This window comes from Dama dama, chromosome 5 (genome assembly GCF_033118175.1).
Source record: "Dama dama isolate Ldn47 chromosome 5, ASM3311817v1, whole genome shotgun sequence".
Classification (NCBI taxonomy): domain Eukaryota; kingdom Metazoa; phylum Chordata; class Mammalia; order Artiodactyla; family Cervidae; genus Dama; species Dama dama.
Genome location: NC_083685.1, coordinates 175,377 through 190,087, shown reverse-complemented (window position 1 = coordinate 190,087; position 14,711 = coordinate 175,377). Strand labels below are relative to the sequence as shown.

Below are 14,711 nucleotides of genomic sequence, written 5' to 3'. Positions count from 1 at the left end.
CACCCTTGGACATGTCCTGGGGCGGGAGGGAGGGTGCTCCAGGCAGGAGGGGCCTGGCCCTGCCCCGCAGGAGCTTGGAGGTGTTTAGGGAAAGGTCTGCGCCGAAAGGGCCCCGCGCAGGGCCCATGGGCCGGACGTGGGGCCTGGCGGCAGCGCGAACCCTAATAGACCAGACCCCAGGTGCGCGGGCCCGCAGCAGCCCTCCAGGGTCGCGGGTTCCTGGCTAGAGTGGCGCGGAGGGGCCCCCCAGCAGGAGGGTCCGAGCCCGGCCCCGCCCCCAGCGAAGGCCGGGGAGCGCGGGCGGGGCGGCGGTGGCGAGGGGCCCCGCCTGGCCCCTGGCCCCGCGCGCCGGTCCACCTTAAGGGGCGCGCTGACATCAGCACGCCGCCGTGCCGCCGCGCCCGCGGGGTGGGATTTCCTCCCGGGCCGCCGCCGCCGCCGGGTCCTGCCCGTCCTGCCGGCCCCGCCCGCCCGGCCCCGGGGAGGGATGCGGCGGCGCGGCACCCAGGATGCCCCGCAGCCCCGGGACGCGCCTCAAACCCGCCAAGTACATCCCGGTGGCCACGGCGGCCGCGCTGCTGGTCGGCTCCAGCACCCTGTTCTTCGTATTCACGTGAGTCGGCCGCGGCTGGCGCCGGGGCCAGAAGGGGCAGGGCTGCGCGCAGGGTGCTGGACGCCGCCGGGTGGGACTGGACCCGGTCGGGGCCGGACAGTGGGCTGGGCCTGGCGGGGGGCACAGGGCTGTGGGTGCCGCGAGCCCCCACCCTGGGCCAAGGCTGATGCCGGGAGCCAGGCAGGGCCAGGTGAGTCCTGGGTGTGAGGACCCTGGGATCCGGCAGGCGCCCGCCCCCCCCCGGGGCCCAGGAGGGCCCCCCTGGGTGTGAGGCGCCTGCCCGGGGCAGCAGAGTGCATGCGGGTCTGCACAGGGTGTGGTTGCAGCCCTGCCCTCCCCATGGGCCCGTGAGGGGACGCTGGCCACCCAGGGCCACCAGCCCTGCTGGCAAACAGTGGACGGTGGCTCCCGGGTGCCCTCCTTGCCATCTGGCCCCAGGCCACAACCAAGTTGTTCCCGCGTAGGTGTGGCCTGGCCCGGCTGCCACGTGCCTGCCCCATGGCCACCACCGACGCTGGCCTGGTACTGCCCTCCTCTTTCCCTTGACCTCCTCAGGAAGGCCCAATGGTCATGGCCAAAGGGCCTGACCAGGCCACACCCAGGGACACTGGTTCCCTGGGCACTGGGACCCTGGGGCAGGGGACTGGCCGGTCCTGGGCTGGTGCACACCAGGCAGGTGCTGACGACAAGGCTCCGTCTGCATTGTGGTGACCCTGCCCCCTGTCTCCGCCCCCTGCCCCCCACCCCAGGCACAGGGAGTGGTTGGGGACCCCGGCTTCAGCCATGCAGGTCTGCGGCCACCTCCTGCCACAGTTTCCAGACTGGGACATGGCCAGATGACCGGAGTAACTACCGCTCTGGCCTTCCTGGGGACCCGAGGCTTGGGGTGACTACGGTCAGCCGGGCACCCTTTCCCCTCGGCAGGGGCGTGGGCAGTGGCCTGAGGCCGACCAGGTTGCACTGGGCGCCCACAGGCGAGCGGGCCCTGCTGGGCTGGGTGGGCACCACAGGCTGCCAGGAGCGTGTTTAAAAAAGGCTGTGTGGACGGGCTTATTTCTGGCTTTGGCGCGCAGACGTGTTCTTGTCGCTGAGATGTGCTGGCTGTGGGCAGCGGGCGCGGGCCGAGGGGGGACGTGTCCTGCGGGGGCTTCTGGGGGACGGGCTCCCTGCTCTGGCCTCTGGGCCCAGGCAGGGGTCCCCGGGTGAGCCTCAACCCTGCTTCCTCACAGCCTGGCCTCCGCTTGCTGGTCCTGGTTCTTCACCCCCAGGTGCAATTCAGCGTTAGTCCTTCTGACTTTAAAAGGAATTCATGTTCTTGGTGAGAAGTTGTGAGATGCAAGGGAAAAGTTTAACAAGAAGCTGAGCTCAGCACCATCCCCTCTCCTGCTCAGAGCACCCTGACCCCCCAAGGAAGGGGTCTTGTCCTGTGGTTTCCCTTGATTTCAGAGGGTCCCGATGGCCCCACCCCTGGGGGCGGGCGTGCAGGGTCCCTGCCCTACCTCTGTGCTCAGCGCCCCAGGGCAGCTCCGTGCAGAAGGTGAGGGCACAGGGGTGTGGCCCGGGTCCAGGCGCAGCGGTCCTCTTGCCCAGGGACCCTCCTTGCACCCCCGGGCCGTGCTCCTTGGCCAAGTGACCATCAAGGAACCCGGCCTGCTCTCAGCCCAGTCCTCCTGGGCTGAACCAAGGCGGTGCGGTTCTGCGGGGGTTCTGCCAGGCCACCCAGGCCCAGTGACGCCGTCTGCAGTGGTCCATTCCGGGTGGGCAGGGGGCTGGGCAGTGCCCTTCTTGGACAGGCCTCGTGTCCCCCTAGCTCTGGTCCCAGGCCCTGCGCGGAGCTCAACCCCCGCTCCGGGGCCCTCCCCACCCCACCTCAGGCCCCCGTGGGATCGGGACTCTTGTCTTCTCTGCCTCATGGACTTTGCTGGACGCTGGGGCCCCCGGCCTCTCTCTGAGCTCAGGAAATATGAGCTGCCCATTTGAGGCAGGTCGGTGCAGACAGCAGCTGCTGGTGTGGCTCAGAGTAGGAGCCCAGGCTGAGGGGACCGGGGACCCCTGCCTTGGGCCAGCTCGCTAAGCGGCTTGGCCGGCAGGACATTCAGACCTGTCACCAGGAGAGGCTGGGGCATGGCGAGCATGCCCAGAGGTGGGGTTCCCCCCGCTGACGAAGGGCAGCATGCCACAGGGGAGGTTCCTGGCAGCCCTTCTCCAGGAAGCTTTCCTGGGTTCTCAGAGCAGCCCTGTCCCCCTGGGCACCAGAAGGCTCAGTTTCAGGCCGGCTTAGGTACTGGGAGGGGTCTGAGAGCCCCAGGCCAGGTCCCTGCCCCGCCCCTTCCCACTCCTGGAGCCACCCTGCAGAGTGATGGGGACCCTGTGAGCATCAGAGGGCCAGTGCTGCGGGGCTGGGTCGTGGGGGCTGGGCTGTCTTGTCTCTCTGGACCCACTCGGTTCCCCTCTGGATGAGGGTCAGCATGATGGACCTGAGTGGTCCCTATGCCCAGTTGGGCCATGAGGCCCGGCCTAGGACCAAGCCAGCCTGTGGCGGGCCCACGTGGACGGGGCCGCTGGCAGGGGCTGCAGGGAGAGGTGAGCCCCCTGCTACGACCTGCTGAGTGTGGCCTGAGGAGCCCAGGTGCCCTGAGGCACCTTCCTCCTCTGCTCGGGGGTCCGTGGGGTGGGTGCAGGACGCCAGAGGCCCTCCTGGCTGGACCAGGACAGAGTGACCACCCACCCTCTGGTCCCGGCTGCCCCGTGCCTGAGCTTCATTAGCCAATGTTAATGAAGAATCTGATTTAAATGAAAATGTCTGAGCTAAAATTTTCCATTCCACATTTAGCCGTGGCTGCTTGCTACCCTGTGGAACCCCCATCCTGCTGGGTGGGGCCTCCTGTGGGCCCAGGTGGGGTCACGGGAGGCGGGGGACAGCCCGGGCCCGCAGCGTGGCTGCCCCGGTGGGTGGTGTCCAACCCCCAGCTGACAGGGGGGGCCTGGAGCACGCCGTTCCCTGGGGGATTGGGGGTGGGGGTCGTCCCAAGGGCCAAGAGGTCCCCCTGGAGCCCGGTGCAGACTCAAACGCCCGGGCAGTGCCCGCCAGGCCTTGCCCACCAAGCGTGTGCTTCCTCACTCCCTCCTCATGTTTGCCCGGCCCACAGGGAGCGGACGGGGGTCCACCGGAGGGGGACATGTCTGCGTCCGTGTCTGTGGGTATGGATGTGTCACTGTGTGCACGAGTGTGCTTGTCCGTACACACGTCAGCACACACACCTGTCGTGTTGATCACATGTCCTGTGTGCATGAGTGTGTTTGTCCGCACACACGTCAGTGCACACCTGGCTGTCGTGTTGCACTTGTCCTGTGTGTGTGCGTGCTTATGCAGTGTCCACACACATGTGCATGTGTGCGTGCTCACAGGAACGTGTGCTCTTTCATCCTCTCCCCTGCTTAGCTGTTCTTGGGTCCTGGCAGCACTGGTGACTGAGCCGGTCCCTGTGGGGGACCCAGGCCTGAGACCCCTTTCAGCATGCCTGGGGTGGAGGCTGCGAGCGGAAGGACGGGGGCCATGGTGCAGGGCAACCCCTGACCCCGTGTTTGAGTCAAGCCTGGGGGACTGGAGATGGTAAATGGTGGGGGCTCAGGCCCCTGTCAGAAAACCTGTGTCCCCCCAGGCTTGCCCCACCCTCGCTGAAGCTGCACCCTGCCCTCCCCTGGGACATGCTGCCCATGGGCGCTGGGGGGGCGGGCGGTGCCCGTCCGGGGCAGAGGCCATCCAGCAAGGCATGGCTCTGCTGCCTTGCAGCTCTCGCCCGGGTCCCGCTGCCGCTCAGGGCCATGGAGGCTCAGGGAGGACAGGGCGGCATGGGCCGCGGGGGGTGGGGTGATGACCCTGATACCTGCCCCCAATGGTGAAGCGGGGCTGACAGGTGTGCCACCCCACTGCATCTTGCGGCCGCGTATGTGTCTGTTCCCGGTCCTGGCCCCTTCCTCCGGAGCGGGCTGGCTCCCCCATGGTACCAGCACAGGAGAGCACATTTCCTTCCGCACGGAGGCTGTGGCCAGCTATCTCCAGAAGGCGTGTGGGGAGCCAGTTCTCTGCGCCAGGGTGGGTCTATAGTGCCCACCTGTCCCCGGTCCCGGCTGGGCCTGGCTCTGTGTCTCCACTGGCATCTGGGCCGGTAGCCCCTCCCACCCCGTTGGGCAGGGCATGCCTCCGGGGCCCACCACCGACCCTCCAAATGGCATTGGACTGGAGGCCACAAACCTGCTGGAGAACTGCCTGCATGCCCGGGCCGGCAGGGATGGGCATGGGGAAGGCGTCTGCTCCCAGCCGTGGGTAGGCACGGTGGAGGCGGGCCGCCCGGCACACAGACGCTGTGTCCTCGGGCTGTGTGTCACCTCCACGGTGGGTCCCAGAGAAGAGGAAGGGGTGACGCGCGGCTCCCAGCCCGCCCAGCATGCTGCCGTGGGAGCAGAGTCTTTAAATAGCCTCTCGCTTTCCACTAAAAATAGAGAAGTTCCGCCCGCACGGAGGTGGTTGCTGGGGTGGCGGGGCTGGCAGCCGGCCAAGGCAGGCTTGGGTGCCAGTGTGCCTGGTGCGGGCTGACCAGGGCCGCCCGCACGATTCGCTCACGCGTGGCCATGGGGCCTGTCCCCAGGCCCCATGTGGGGGATCCCGGGGGCTCCTGGCCTCCATGCAGGGCCTGGGTGTGAGGAGTGGACCCACCGGGCACCCCCTACTCAGCACAGGAGGGACAGGGAGCCTGGAGCCAGAGGCTCACTTCCTGAGGCCAGGCACATCCTCAGAGAGGGCTGCGGGCAGGTCCTGTGAGGGCTAGGAAGACACTCTGGTGCCAGAGCATCCACCGAGGACGTGTGCAAGACCTCCACAGGGAGCCAGCAGTCTGGGAAGGCTTACTGGTAGAGGGGACAGCCCTGGAGCCCAGTGTGGAGGGGTGATGAGAGATGGCGAAGGGGTAGGGGGCTTGTGCCTTCAGAGTCCACAGGAAGTCTGTACTGCCCTGAGGAGAGAAAGGTGACACACTAGGAAGAAGGGGCTGGGGACCCCCAGGGGCCTGGTGGCTGAGGATCCGCCTGCCGATCCGATGCCTGCTTGGGGAGCTGAGTCCCACCTGCTGCGGAGCAGCTCAGTCTGCGGGTCGCAGCTACTGAGCCTGCATGCCTCGACAAGGGAGAAGCCTGCACGCCTGGATCCTGCGTGCCCACGCAACTGAGGCCTGACACAGCCACAGACAAATACATAAAATAATGAGACAAGGCTGTCTGGGTGCAGACGCACCTGGACCCAGGCCCTGGGACCACACCCCACAGGGAACAGCATGCACCCTCCCCACCATGCATTTACAGACCCAGGAAGGCAGCCCTTCACATCACACCCTATAATCTCCCTGGAAGCAGGGGCCTGCCAGGCCGGGGACAGGTCTGGGTGAGGCCCAGGGCTGGCCTGAGCTGCTCAGCGGGTCACTGGCCTTTGCCCATCAGCGTGCATAGGCAGAGAGGGGCTCTCACCCCCTGTCTGTGTCCACCCCTCCTGGGGCAGGGGACCCAGGAAAGATGCCCAACAGGGGTGGGAGGACAAGACTTGGCTCTGGCCAACCCCTCCTGCCCTTATCTGAGCCTCAGTTTCCTCAACTGGGAGTTGAGTTCCTGGCAGGCGCTTGGGGATGGCTGGGTTGGAGCTGGCTCCGGTGGCCACCATGAGCGCCACACGCATGTGGCCTAAGGCCACTGCCCCACGTCCCCTCCCCACACACCTGCCACCCCCAGACCCAGCTCTGCCCTGCTGTCCGACACAGGTGCCCATGGTTGACACGCGCCGTGTCCCCAGCCGTCCCCGTCTACAATGGCATCCTCTTCCTCTTTGTCCTGGCCAACTTCAGCATGGCCACCTTCATGGACCCTGGCGTCTTCCCCCGAGGTAGGGCCCTGTGCGGGGCGGCTCCCCGCTCGCTCGAGTGTGAGTGGCTGACAAGGGCGAGCCGGGCCGGGAGCGGACTGGCTGGGGAGGGGCTGGCCTCTCCTGCCAGGACAGTCACTTTTCTGCCACTCCCGGCCTGCAGCGGATGAGGACGAGGACAAGGAGGATGACTTCCGGGCCCCGCTGTACAAGAACGTGGATGTGCGGGGCATCCAGGTCCGTATGAAGTGGTGCGCCACCTGCCACTTCTACCGCCCGCCGCGGTGCTCCCACTGCAGCGTCTGCGACAACTGTGTGGAGGTGATGGCTCGCCCCTCCTGCCTCGCCCCGCCCCGCCCCTCCCCGCCCCACCCCTCCTCTGCTCCGCCCCTCCTCTGCTCCGCCTGCGGTCCCGCCTCCGCCCCGCCTCGCCCCCGCAGTGCTGACGCGCTGTTCCCACCCAGGACTTCGACCACCACTGCCCCTGGGTCAACAACTGCATCGGGCGCCGCAACTACCGCTATTTCTTCCTGTTCCTGCTGTCGCTCAGCGCGCACATGGTGGGCGTCGTCGCCTTCGGGCTGGTCTACGTGCTGAACCACGCGGAGGGGCTGGGCGCCGCCCACACCACCATCACGTATCCTTGGCCTGACCACAAAGGCAGTGTGGACTGGGGACACATCTCAAGGGGAAGTCGAGGCCCGGAGGGCTGGGGCGGAGCCCGGAAGCCCCAGGGGAGTGGGTCGCCTTCCCTGAGTGGGTGGTGGGGAGGGCCTGGGCCGTCTGTCCACAGGCAGCTGCTCGTCCTCGCCCTCGGCCGTTGGCCTTAACGGGCCAGCATGGCCGTCATGTGTGTGGCTGGCCTCTTCTTCATCCCCGTCGTCGGCCTCACGGGCTTCCACGTGGTGCTGGTCACTCGGGGCCGCACCACCAATGAGCAGGTGCAGACCTGGGTGGCAGGGCGTGCATTCTTGATGAGGATGGGCGTGGGCGGGTCCCTGACCGGCTGAGCAAGGAGCAGGGCCATACATGACGTGCGGGAGTGTGGTCAGAGCAGGGGCCTGGGGGCCCTTGGCTGATGCGCAGCAGTGCTGGGGGAGGCTCTGGGCCCTGGAGCCCCCAGTGGGGTTTGGCACGTAGGGCTCTGGCTCTGGAGCCCCCAGTGGGATTTGGCATATAGGGTCTCGCCTGCCCTGTCCCCCTCCACACCCCCATCGGTGGCCACTGTGGCCACCAGTGAATCAGAACCTAGAAGTTCCACTGCATGCAGGGGCAGGTCCTGGTGACCTAGGTGGGGGACACCCCTGAGCTGACGCTGCCCAACTGACCTTTGAGGAACCCCGCTGTCCCTGCGTGTCATCCTCCCCTCCTTGGCTGGACCCTGGGTGGCCAGGCCGGCTGAGGGGTTCCATATCCACAGGTGACAGGGAAGTTCCGTGGGGGCGTGAACCCCTTCACCCGCGGCTGCTACGGGAACGTGGAGCATGTGCTGTGCAGCCCCCTGGCGCCCCGGTGAGGCTCTCAGCCCGTCCAGTCTGCTCTGGCCTGGCGGGCCCTCCCCTTGGCGCGCATTCAAGCAGGGCCGCCCTGGCCACTGATTCTCTGCCCTGGCGCAGGTATGTGGTGGAGCCGCCCCGGCTGCCGCTGGCTGCTCGCCTGAAGCCGCCCTTCCTTCGGCCGGAGCTCCTGGAGCGAGCGCCACCGCTCAAGGTCAAGCTTAGTGACAATGGGCTGAAGGCTGGCCTGGGCCGCAGCAAGGTGGGTGCCCAGGGGTGGGCGGGGGATGGGGAGCGGCGGGAAGCCATCAGGTTGGCGGGACCACGAAGTAGAAGGAAGAGGACCGAGCGGAACAAAGGAACGGTCGGGGTCCTTGGCTCCAGGATGGAGTCCCCGATAAAGCCCTGCCCCTGGACTGTACCCTGCACACCACTGACCATATCCCCTTCCAGTCCAAGGGCAGCCTGGACCGGCTGGATGAGAAGCCCCTGGACCTGGGGCCGCCACTGCCCCCTAAGGTGGAGGCCGGCACGTTTGGCAGCGACCTGCAGACCCCGCGCCCGGGCAGTGCTGGTGAGGTGGGAGCGCCCGAGGGGAGGCAGGGGCGCCGAGCGATCCCAGCCTGACCGCGGCCCGTCTCCTCCAGAGAGCGCCCTGTCGGCGCAGAGGACCAGTCCCCCGACACCTGCCATGTACAAGTTCCGGCCCGCCTTTCCCACGGGTCCCAAGGCGCCATTCTGCGGGCCGGCTGAGCAGGTGAGGCCTGGCCCCGCCCGGGCTCCGGAGGCTCTGCCCGGGAGGCCCCGCCCAGGAGGCCCCGCCCCCAGGAGTTCCTATCCCAGGAGGCCGCATCCCAGGAGTTCCTTCCTACCCCAGGAGGCCCCGCCCCCAGGAGACCCCGCCCCAGGAGTTCCTACCTGAGGAGGCCCCTCCCCTGGAGGCCCCGCCCCAGGAGGCCCGGTCTGGGAAGCTCCAGGGTCCCGCCTCCAGACTTCTTCGAAGATCACTCCCTGGAGGCCCCGCCCCAGGAGCTCCTACCCGAGGAGGCCCCGCCCCCAGGCGGCTCTCCTGAAGACCCCTCCTGGGTCACAGAGGTGTGAGCGTGCCAGCTGGGGCAGGGTGTCCTGGTTCTTTTGGCCCTTGGCCTGCCTGCCTGCTGGCTCGGCGGTGTTCCCCCGGCCACAGTGGGCGCTGCCCCCGGCAGCACTGTGTGCGGGGCGCCTGGAATTCCACGTTAGTCACCGCCTGAGGCCTTCAGGGCCCCCGCGAAGGCTTCAGAGGAATTTGAGATTGTTTGAGGAAGCACATTTATTCTCTGCATTCACGTGGAGCAGTGGGCGCGTGAGCAGAGTCCAAGAGCCTTGAGGTCCCTGGGCTGCATGGTTCTTTCATGGCCACTGGAGGGCAGGCCTGTGGTGGGCCAGCACGCCCGGAGCCCCAGGGAGCTCCCTCAGGACTGATGGACTGCCTGGCCAGGGTCCGGTGGCCCTTCTTGGAATGGTCGTCTCCTTCCTGGGTCTGTCCTGGATCCCATGGAGGGTCTGGCTGGTTGTCCATGTGCCCTGAGGCCACCCACACTGCCGTGCCCACCCTGGGCCCCTTCTCTCCTGGGGCGAGGGGACCAAGGGCTTCTGGGAGCAGCTTGTTGCTGCACCTGCCGCCACTTGATAGCAGCTTCCCAGAGGGCACAGGGCATCCGGCAGGGCCCAGAGTGGGCAGACGTGGATGTGCCTTCTCTCCCTGCAGGTCACGGGCACCGACTCCCTGACACTGGGGGAGGACAGCATCCACAGCCTGGACTTTGCATCGGAGCCCAGCCTGGACCTGCCCGACTACCCGCCCCTCAGCGCGGCCGACACCTTCTCAGGCGCCCTGCGCTCCCTCAGCCTCAAGGCGGCCAGTCGGCGGGGCGGGGACCACGTGGCCCTGCAGCCCCTGCGCTCCGAGGGTGGGCCCCCCACGCCCCACCGCAGCCTCTTTGCCCCCCATGCGCTGCCCAATCGCAACGGCAGCCTGTCTTACGATAGCCTGCTGAACCCCGGCTCCCCCGGGGGCCACGCCTGCCCGGCCCATCCCACAGCCGGCGCCCCCGGCTACCGCTCACCCTACCTGCACACGGGGGTGCCAGGCGACCCGCCGCGGCCGCCGCCCCGCAGCTTCAGCCCAGTGCTGGGCCCGCGGCCGCGGGAGCCCTCGCCAGTGCGCTATGACAACCTGTCCCGGACCATCATGGCCTCCATCCAGGAGCGCAAGGACAGGGAGGAGCGGGAGCGGCTGCTGCGTTCTCAGGCCGACTCGCTCTTCGGCGACTCGGGTGTCTATGACACACCCAGCTCCTACAGCCTGCAGCAGGCCGGCGTGCTGTCCGAGGGCCCCCGCGGCCCCGGGCTGCGCTGCGGCTCCCGGGACGACCTGGTGGCCGGGCCCGGCTTTGGGGGCGCCCGCAACCCTGCGCTGCAGACATCACTGTCCTCGCTGTCCAGTGCGGTGAGCCGGGCACCACGGACCTCCTCCTCCTCCCTGCAGGCAGACTTGGCCAGTAGCGGCGGCCCAGGGGCCCGGCCCGCCAGTGGCCCACACAGGTCGCCAGCGCACCAGGTGCCCCCATCCCCACCTGGCACCCCCTGCTCGCCCTCCTATGCTGGCCCCAAGGCCGTCGCCTTCATCCACGCAGACCTCCCGGAACCACCGCCCTCGCTGGCTGTGCAGAGGTGGGTGCTGGGGGTGTGGCCGGCCACCGGACACGGGGTAGGGGTCTGCAGGGCTCTTGGCTGGGGGGCTGCCCAGGAGGCCTGAGGCTACCCTGAGGGGTGGGCCTCACCCAGCCTGGAGGCTCCTGCTGGCCAGCGTCAGGGTCGCCGGCTCCAAGGATGCCCTGGACACCCTGGGGGGGTGCAGGCGATTTTGTACCTTGAGCCAAGCCTGCACTCTTCCCAGGCTGACAGACCCAGTGAGTGGGGCATCCCAGGTCCTTCTAGAGATGGTCATCTGTCCATGTTCAGAAGGCCAAGTCAGGGGGACGTCATCCCACAGCGAGACGTGCACTCTGGGCACCACGGTCCTGGCCTTTGGGGGGTTTCCCTGCTCAGAGACGGGCAAAGGGAGGCTTGGGCGTGGGGTGGAGGCTGGGTGACAGGCCCAGCAGGTGGCAAGGTCCACACTATTGGTCAGTGCCCAGCGGCTGCAGGGCCGAAGGACAGCCCCTTGCTTTCCTCGGAGGGAGCGAGGAGGAGGTCAGAGGGTCACCACAGGGTCACTGCAGGCTCCTCAGCTCAGGGTTCCAGGACATAGATGAACTGGCCAGGGTCCACCTGGCCTCCCTGTGCTCTTGGTCTGTGCTGAGCGGCCTGGGAAGGGAGGGTGGCTGTTCCGACAGATGTCTGTCCTCTACCCCCTGACCCCCATTTCCACGTGGGACTGTCCAGGCTCAGGGCAGGGGCGGCCCAGGGCTCTGTCTGTCTGTGTCCTCTGTCCATTGCCTCTGCTGGCTGTGTTCTGCCGTGTTCCCGTGTTCACCGTGTGCGTGTGTCTGCTTGTTTCGATGCAGGGACCACCCTCAGCTGAAGACCCCCCCAAGTAAGCTTAATGGGCAGTCCCCGGGTCTGACCCGCTTGGGGCCGGCCCCCGGCCCCCCGGGGCCCTCCGCCAGCCCCGCCCGGCACACGCTGGTTAAGAAGGTGTCCGGCGTGGGTGGGACCACATACGAGATCTCGGTGTGAGGACCGACTGCCCCCCCCCGTCGCCGAGCGCCATGGGAACCACGACCCCCCGCGGCCACCCCTCCCAGCTTCTCTGCCCCTGGAGAGGAGGCCCAGGCCTGGCGCAGACGCCTCAGCGAGGAAAGCCACGCCTCCGCGGCCCGTCCCTTGTCCTCGGCCGCCCGTCCGCACCGGCTCACCAGGCACCGCGGGGCTGCAGGCCTGTGTGGTGGTGGTCCTGCTCCCGTGAGCTGGGGCGGCGAGGGGCACAGAGCGCTCCTGTGCCCCTGAGGTTGTCACCCGGCTGGCCCTAACCGCTTCCCTTCCGCGCGGGTCCCCATGGCCCAGAGACGGACAGAGAGGCCTGGCCAAGGGCCCTGCCGCCTGGCTGCCCCGACCCCTTGCCTTTCAGGGATCTGCTGCAAGCTTGTAGCTTGGCACGGCCAGTTCTCCCGCAGGGAGCACGGGCCCAGCCCACAGGCACCCAGCTATTCTGATGGACAGGTGGACAAATGGACAGACGGACAGACAGCCAGCTGTGGGTGGGGTCCTGGCTCCGTGTGTCTCGTCTCGCCCCCGCTGGTGGGCGCGTCCCCACGTCTGTGCTCTGAGCTGCCATGCCGTGTCCCACGTGTCAACGCTCGGGCCCCTGCCGTCCCCCTCCCCCGTCCCGCCTGGAAACGCGCTTTAATTGAAGCCTTAACCTCTGCTTTATGCTCTTGTGGGAGGCGACGGGGTCTGGGCTAGCAGACAGGAGGCCTGACACCACCCCTCGGGGCCCAGGCCACCCCGTGCCCCCTCCCTGCAAACTGGAGACCCCCACCCAAGGCACACAAAGCCCAGGCCCCGCTGGAGCCTGGGGCCCACGTGGGAAGCACATCGGGAGGGCTCGGAGTTTCGTCTGGTGCCAGGGACCCGAGAGTAAGCACACGGCAGCGTCCGCTTGCATTGTGTCTGTTCTATGTTTTTATATCTACATCTATATATCTATAATTTTATTAAAAAAAGAAAAAGAGTCATTTGGGTCCTTTCCTTGAGCAAGACCAGGGTTCCGGGTGGGGCAAAGGTGCTCAGGCTGCGGGAGAGGGGGTGGCAGCCTGTCTGCTCTGTGTGGGCACTCCTGGACCGGTGCCAGGCTGGAAGCCGGGCAGGGGTGTGTGGCCCCCCGTGTCTGTGTCACCCCGGCAGTAACAGGGTGTCAGGGGGCTGGGCTGAGCCACCCTGGGGCCCCCGAGCAGCGGGTGCCCGCGGGCGGGGATGTCGGGCAGCTGGACCAGTCCCCGCGCCCCTCCTCAGACGCATGGTGGGCGGGGTGGAGGGAATCTGCTGCCTTTCGGGGACTGGAGGCCCGGGGCAGGGTCTGGCCCGCTGACCTCCGCCTTTCTGCTTTTCTCTCACTGGACGCTGCGACCTGCAGGGGCTGGATCGGCACCTGCAGCCGTGGATGGGGGCGGCGCGGCCAGCCCTGGGCGCCCCCCAGCCTGCACCTGTGCCACTTCGGCCTCCCAGAGGACCACCCGCCGCTGCGGGCCCCCTGGAGCCCAGCCCCAGGGGCGCCCCCCCGGGGGGCCGTGTGCCGGCTGCACTTGGCTGCCTCCAGCCTCTTCCCCAGCCTCTCGGGGCCTGAGCGGGACAGCAAGTAGGCCACTCTGGGGCCCCAGAGGGCTGGGCTGCCGTGGACCCTAGGGGCCCCGGGGGCCTCTGTTCCACCAGCCACAGCTTGACTTGACCCCTAGCCTGCCAGGGCCCGTGACCCTGCGCCCTCCCCGCTCAGGAGGCCCCCGCCTGCTGCAGAGGGTCAGACCCCCCGGGCGGGGTCCCCAGAGCTGCTGGGGCCACCACAGCCTTCTGGGCTGTTGCTGCCCCTGCACCCGACCCCCTGCCTGACCAAGCACTTTACGCGTCCCTTCCTTCCCAGGGAGCCCGGCCTCTGTGGGCTGGGCCGGGCTGGGCGGGGGTCTCAGGCGGCCCCTGCAGGTCTCTGCACTGCCCCCTCCCCCTGCACCCTGCACATGAATGGATGCCTTAAGCTCCTGCAGCAGCCAGCCAGAGGAGACCCCAGCCCACCAGCCCTGCCCCGATGGTCTTCCCTCCTCTGCACACCTGGGGCGCTCAGAGGGCCCTGCCGCCTCCAGCCCTGCAGCCCCTAGCCAGCTGGGCACCCCCCCCCCCCGCCGCCATGCCCTCAGAGGCGGGGCAGGGGCCCTGGCTGGCACCGGCCCCCCCTTGCCAGCAGAGAGCTCTGTTTCTCCCACGTGGGGACGAGCAGCCACAAATCTGGTCTCTATTGTTCTAAAAGGTATTCCCTCACCCCAGTTTAATGCAGTAAATAAAATCTTTGGTGTTTTACCCCCATGGCTCTGTCCACCACCATGGTCCCCCTGTCCTTCAAGCCTGGACTGGACAGGGACCCTGGGTTGGGAAGGTAAACAGGAACGGCCGGGGCGGGGGGGGGGGGGGGGGGTGGTGGGAAGGGAGGGAGGGGGCTGGGTGGTGGCTGGGCAGGTGTGGGAGGTGGGTGGCAAGCCAGACAGGGACGCGGGTTGTGTTTGGGCTCAGCAGCACCTGTGGGGCAGAGAACCTGCTCCCCAAGGTCCGCCCACCCGGGGATGAGGCCTGAGGAGCTCACTTTCATTGGGGCTCCCTCCCCCCTCCTGGTGGCAAGGAGGCTGCGGAGAGGCTGCCCCCGCAGCAGGTGGGTGAGGGGTGCCAGACAGGGGCGCCACCCCGGGGACCCTCGCTGCAAGATCAGCCCGGGAAGGCTTCACAGCCTCCAGCGCCCGCCCTGGTATCCATGGAAACAAGCACACGGGCGGAGAGTCACGACTATATGTCCGGTCACAGGCCCAGCCCTCAGGACAGCCCCCGCCCCCTCCCTTCTCCAAGCTTCCGGGTGGGGACGGTGCGCCGCAGTGCCGTGGGCGGGGGCCGGCGCGGCCGCTGGGCGCCGGGGGCCGCGCCGGCCTGCTGGCTTCCTCCTCGCTGGGGCCGCTGG

General features: G+C 68.1%; 1 protein-coding gene across 3 annotated transcripts; it reads left to right on the top strand.

The window, feature by feature from the left end:
• The first annotated feature begins 453 nt into the window (after positions 1 to 453).
• ZDHHC8 (zinc finger DHHC-type palmitoyltransferase 8) lies at positions 454 to 14,051 on the top strand. Of its 3 annotated transcripts, XR_009692762.1 has the most exons (12): positions 454 to 613; positions 6,421 to 6,542; positions 6,685 to 6,842; positions 6,986 to 7,158; positions 7,360 to 7,462; positions 7,942 to 8,033; positions 8,138 to 8,279; positions 8,471 to 8,591; positions 8,665 to 8,774; positions 9,765 to 10,729; positions 11,566 to 12,637; positions 13,134 to 13,233. XR_009692762.1 is itself a non-coding variant. In XM_061141294.1 (11 exons), the coding sequence occupies exons 1-11, from the start codon at positions 510 to 512 to the stop codon at positions 13,357 to 13,359; spliced, it is 2,316 nt and encodes a 771-aa protein (XP_060997277.1). In that variant the 5' UTR covers positions 454 to 509; the 3' UTR covers positions 13,360 to 14,051. The 3 variants fall into 3 exon arrangements, 2 of the variants coding, with proteins under 2 accessions (XP_060997277.1, XP_060997278.1); XM_061141294.1 differs by lacking the exon at positions 11,566 to 12,637 and having other exon boundaries at positions 13,134 to 14,051; XM_061141295.1 differs by lacking the exon at positions 13,134 to 13,233 and having other exon boundaries at positions 11,566 to 12,748.
• Positions 14,052 to 14,711: the final 660 nt, after the last annotated feature.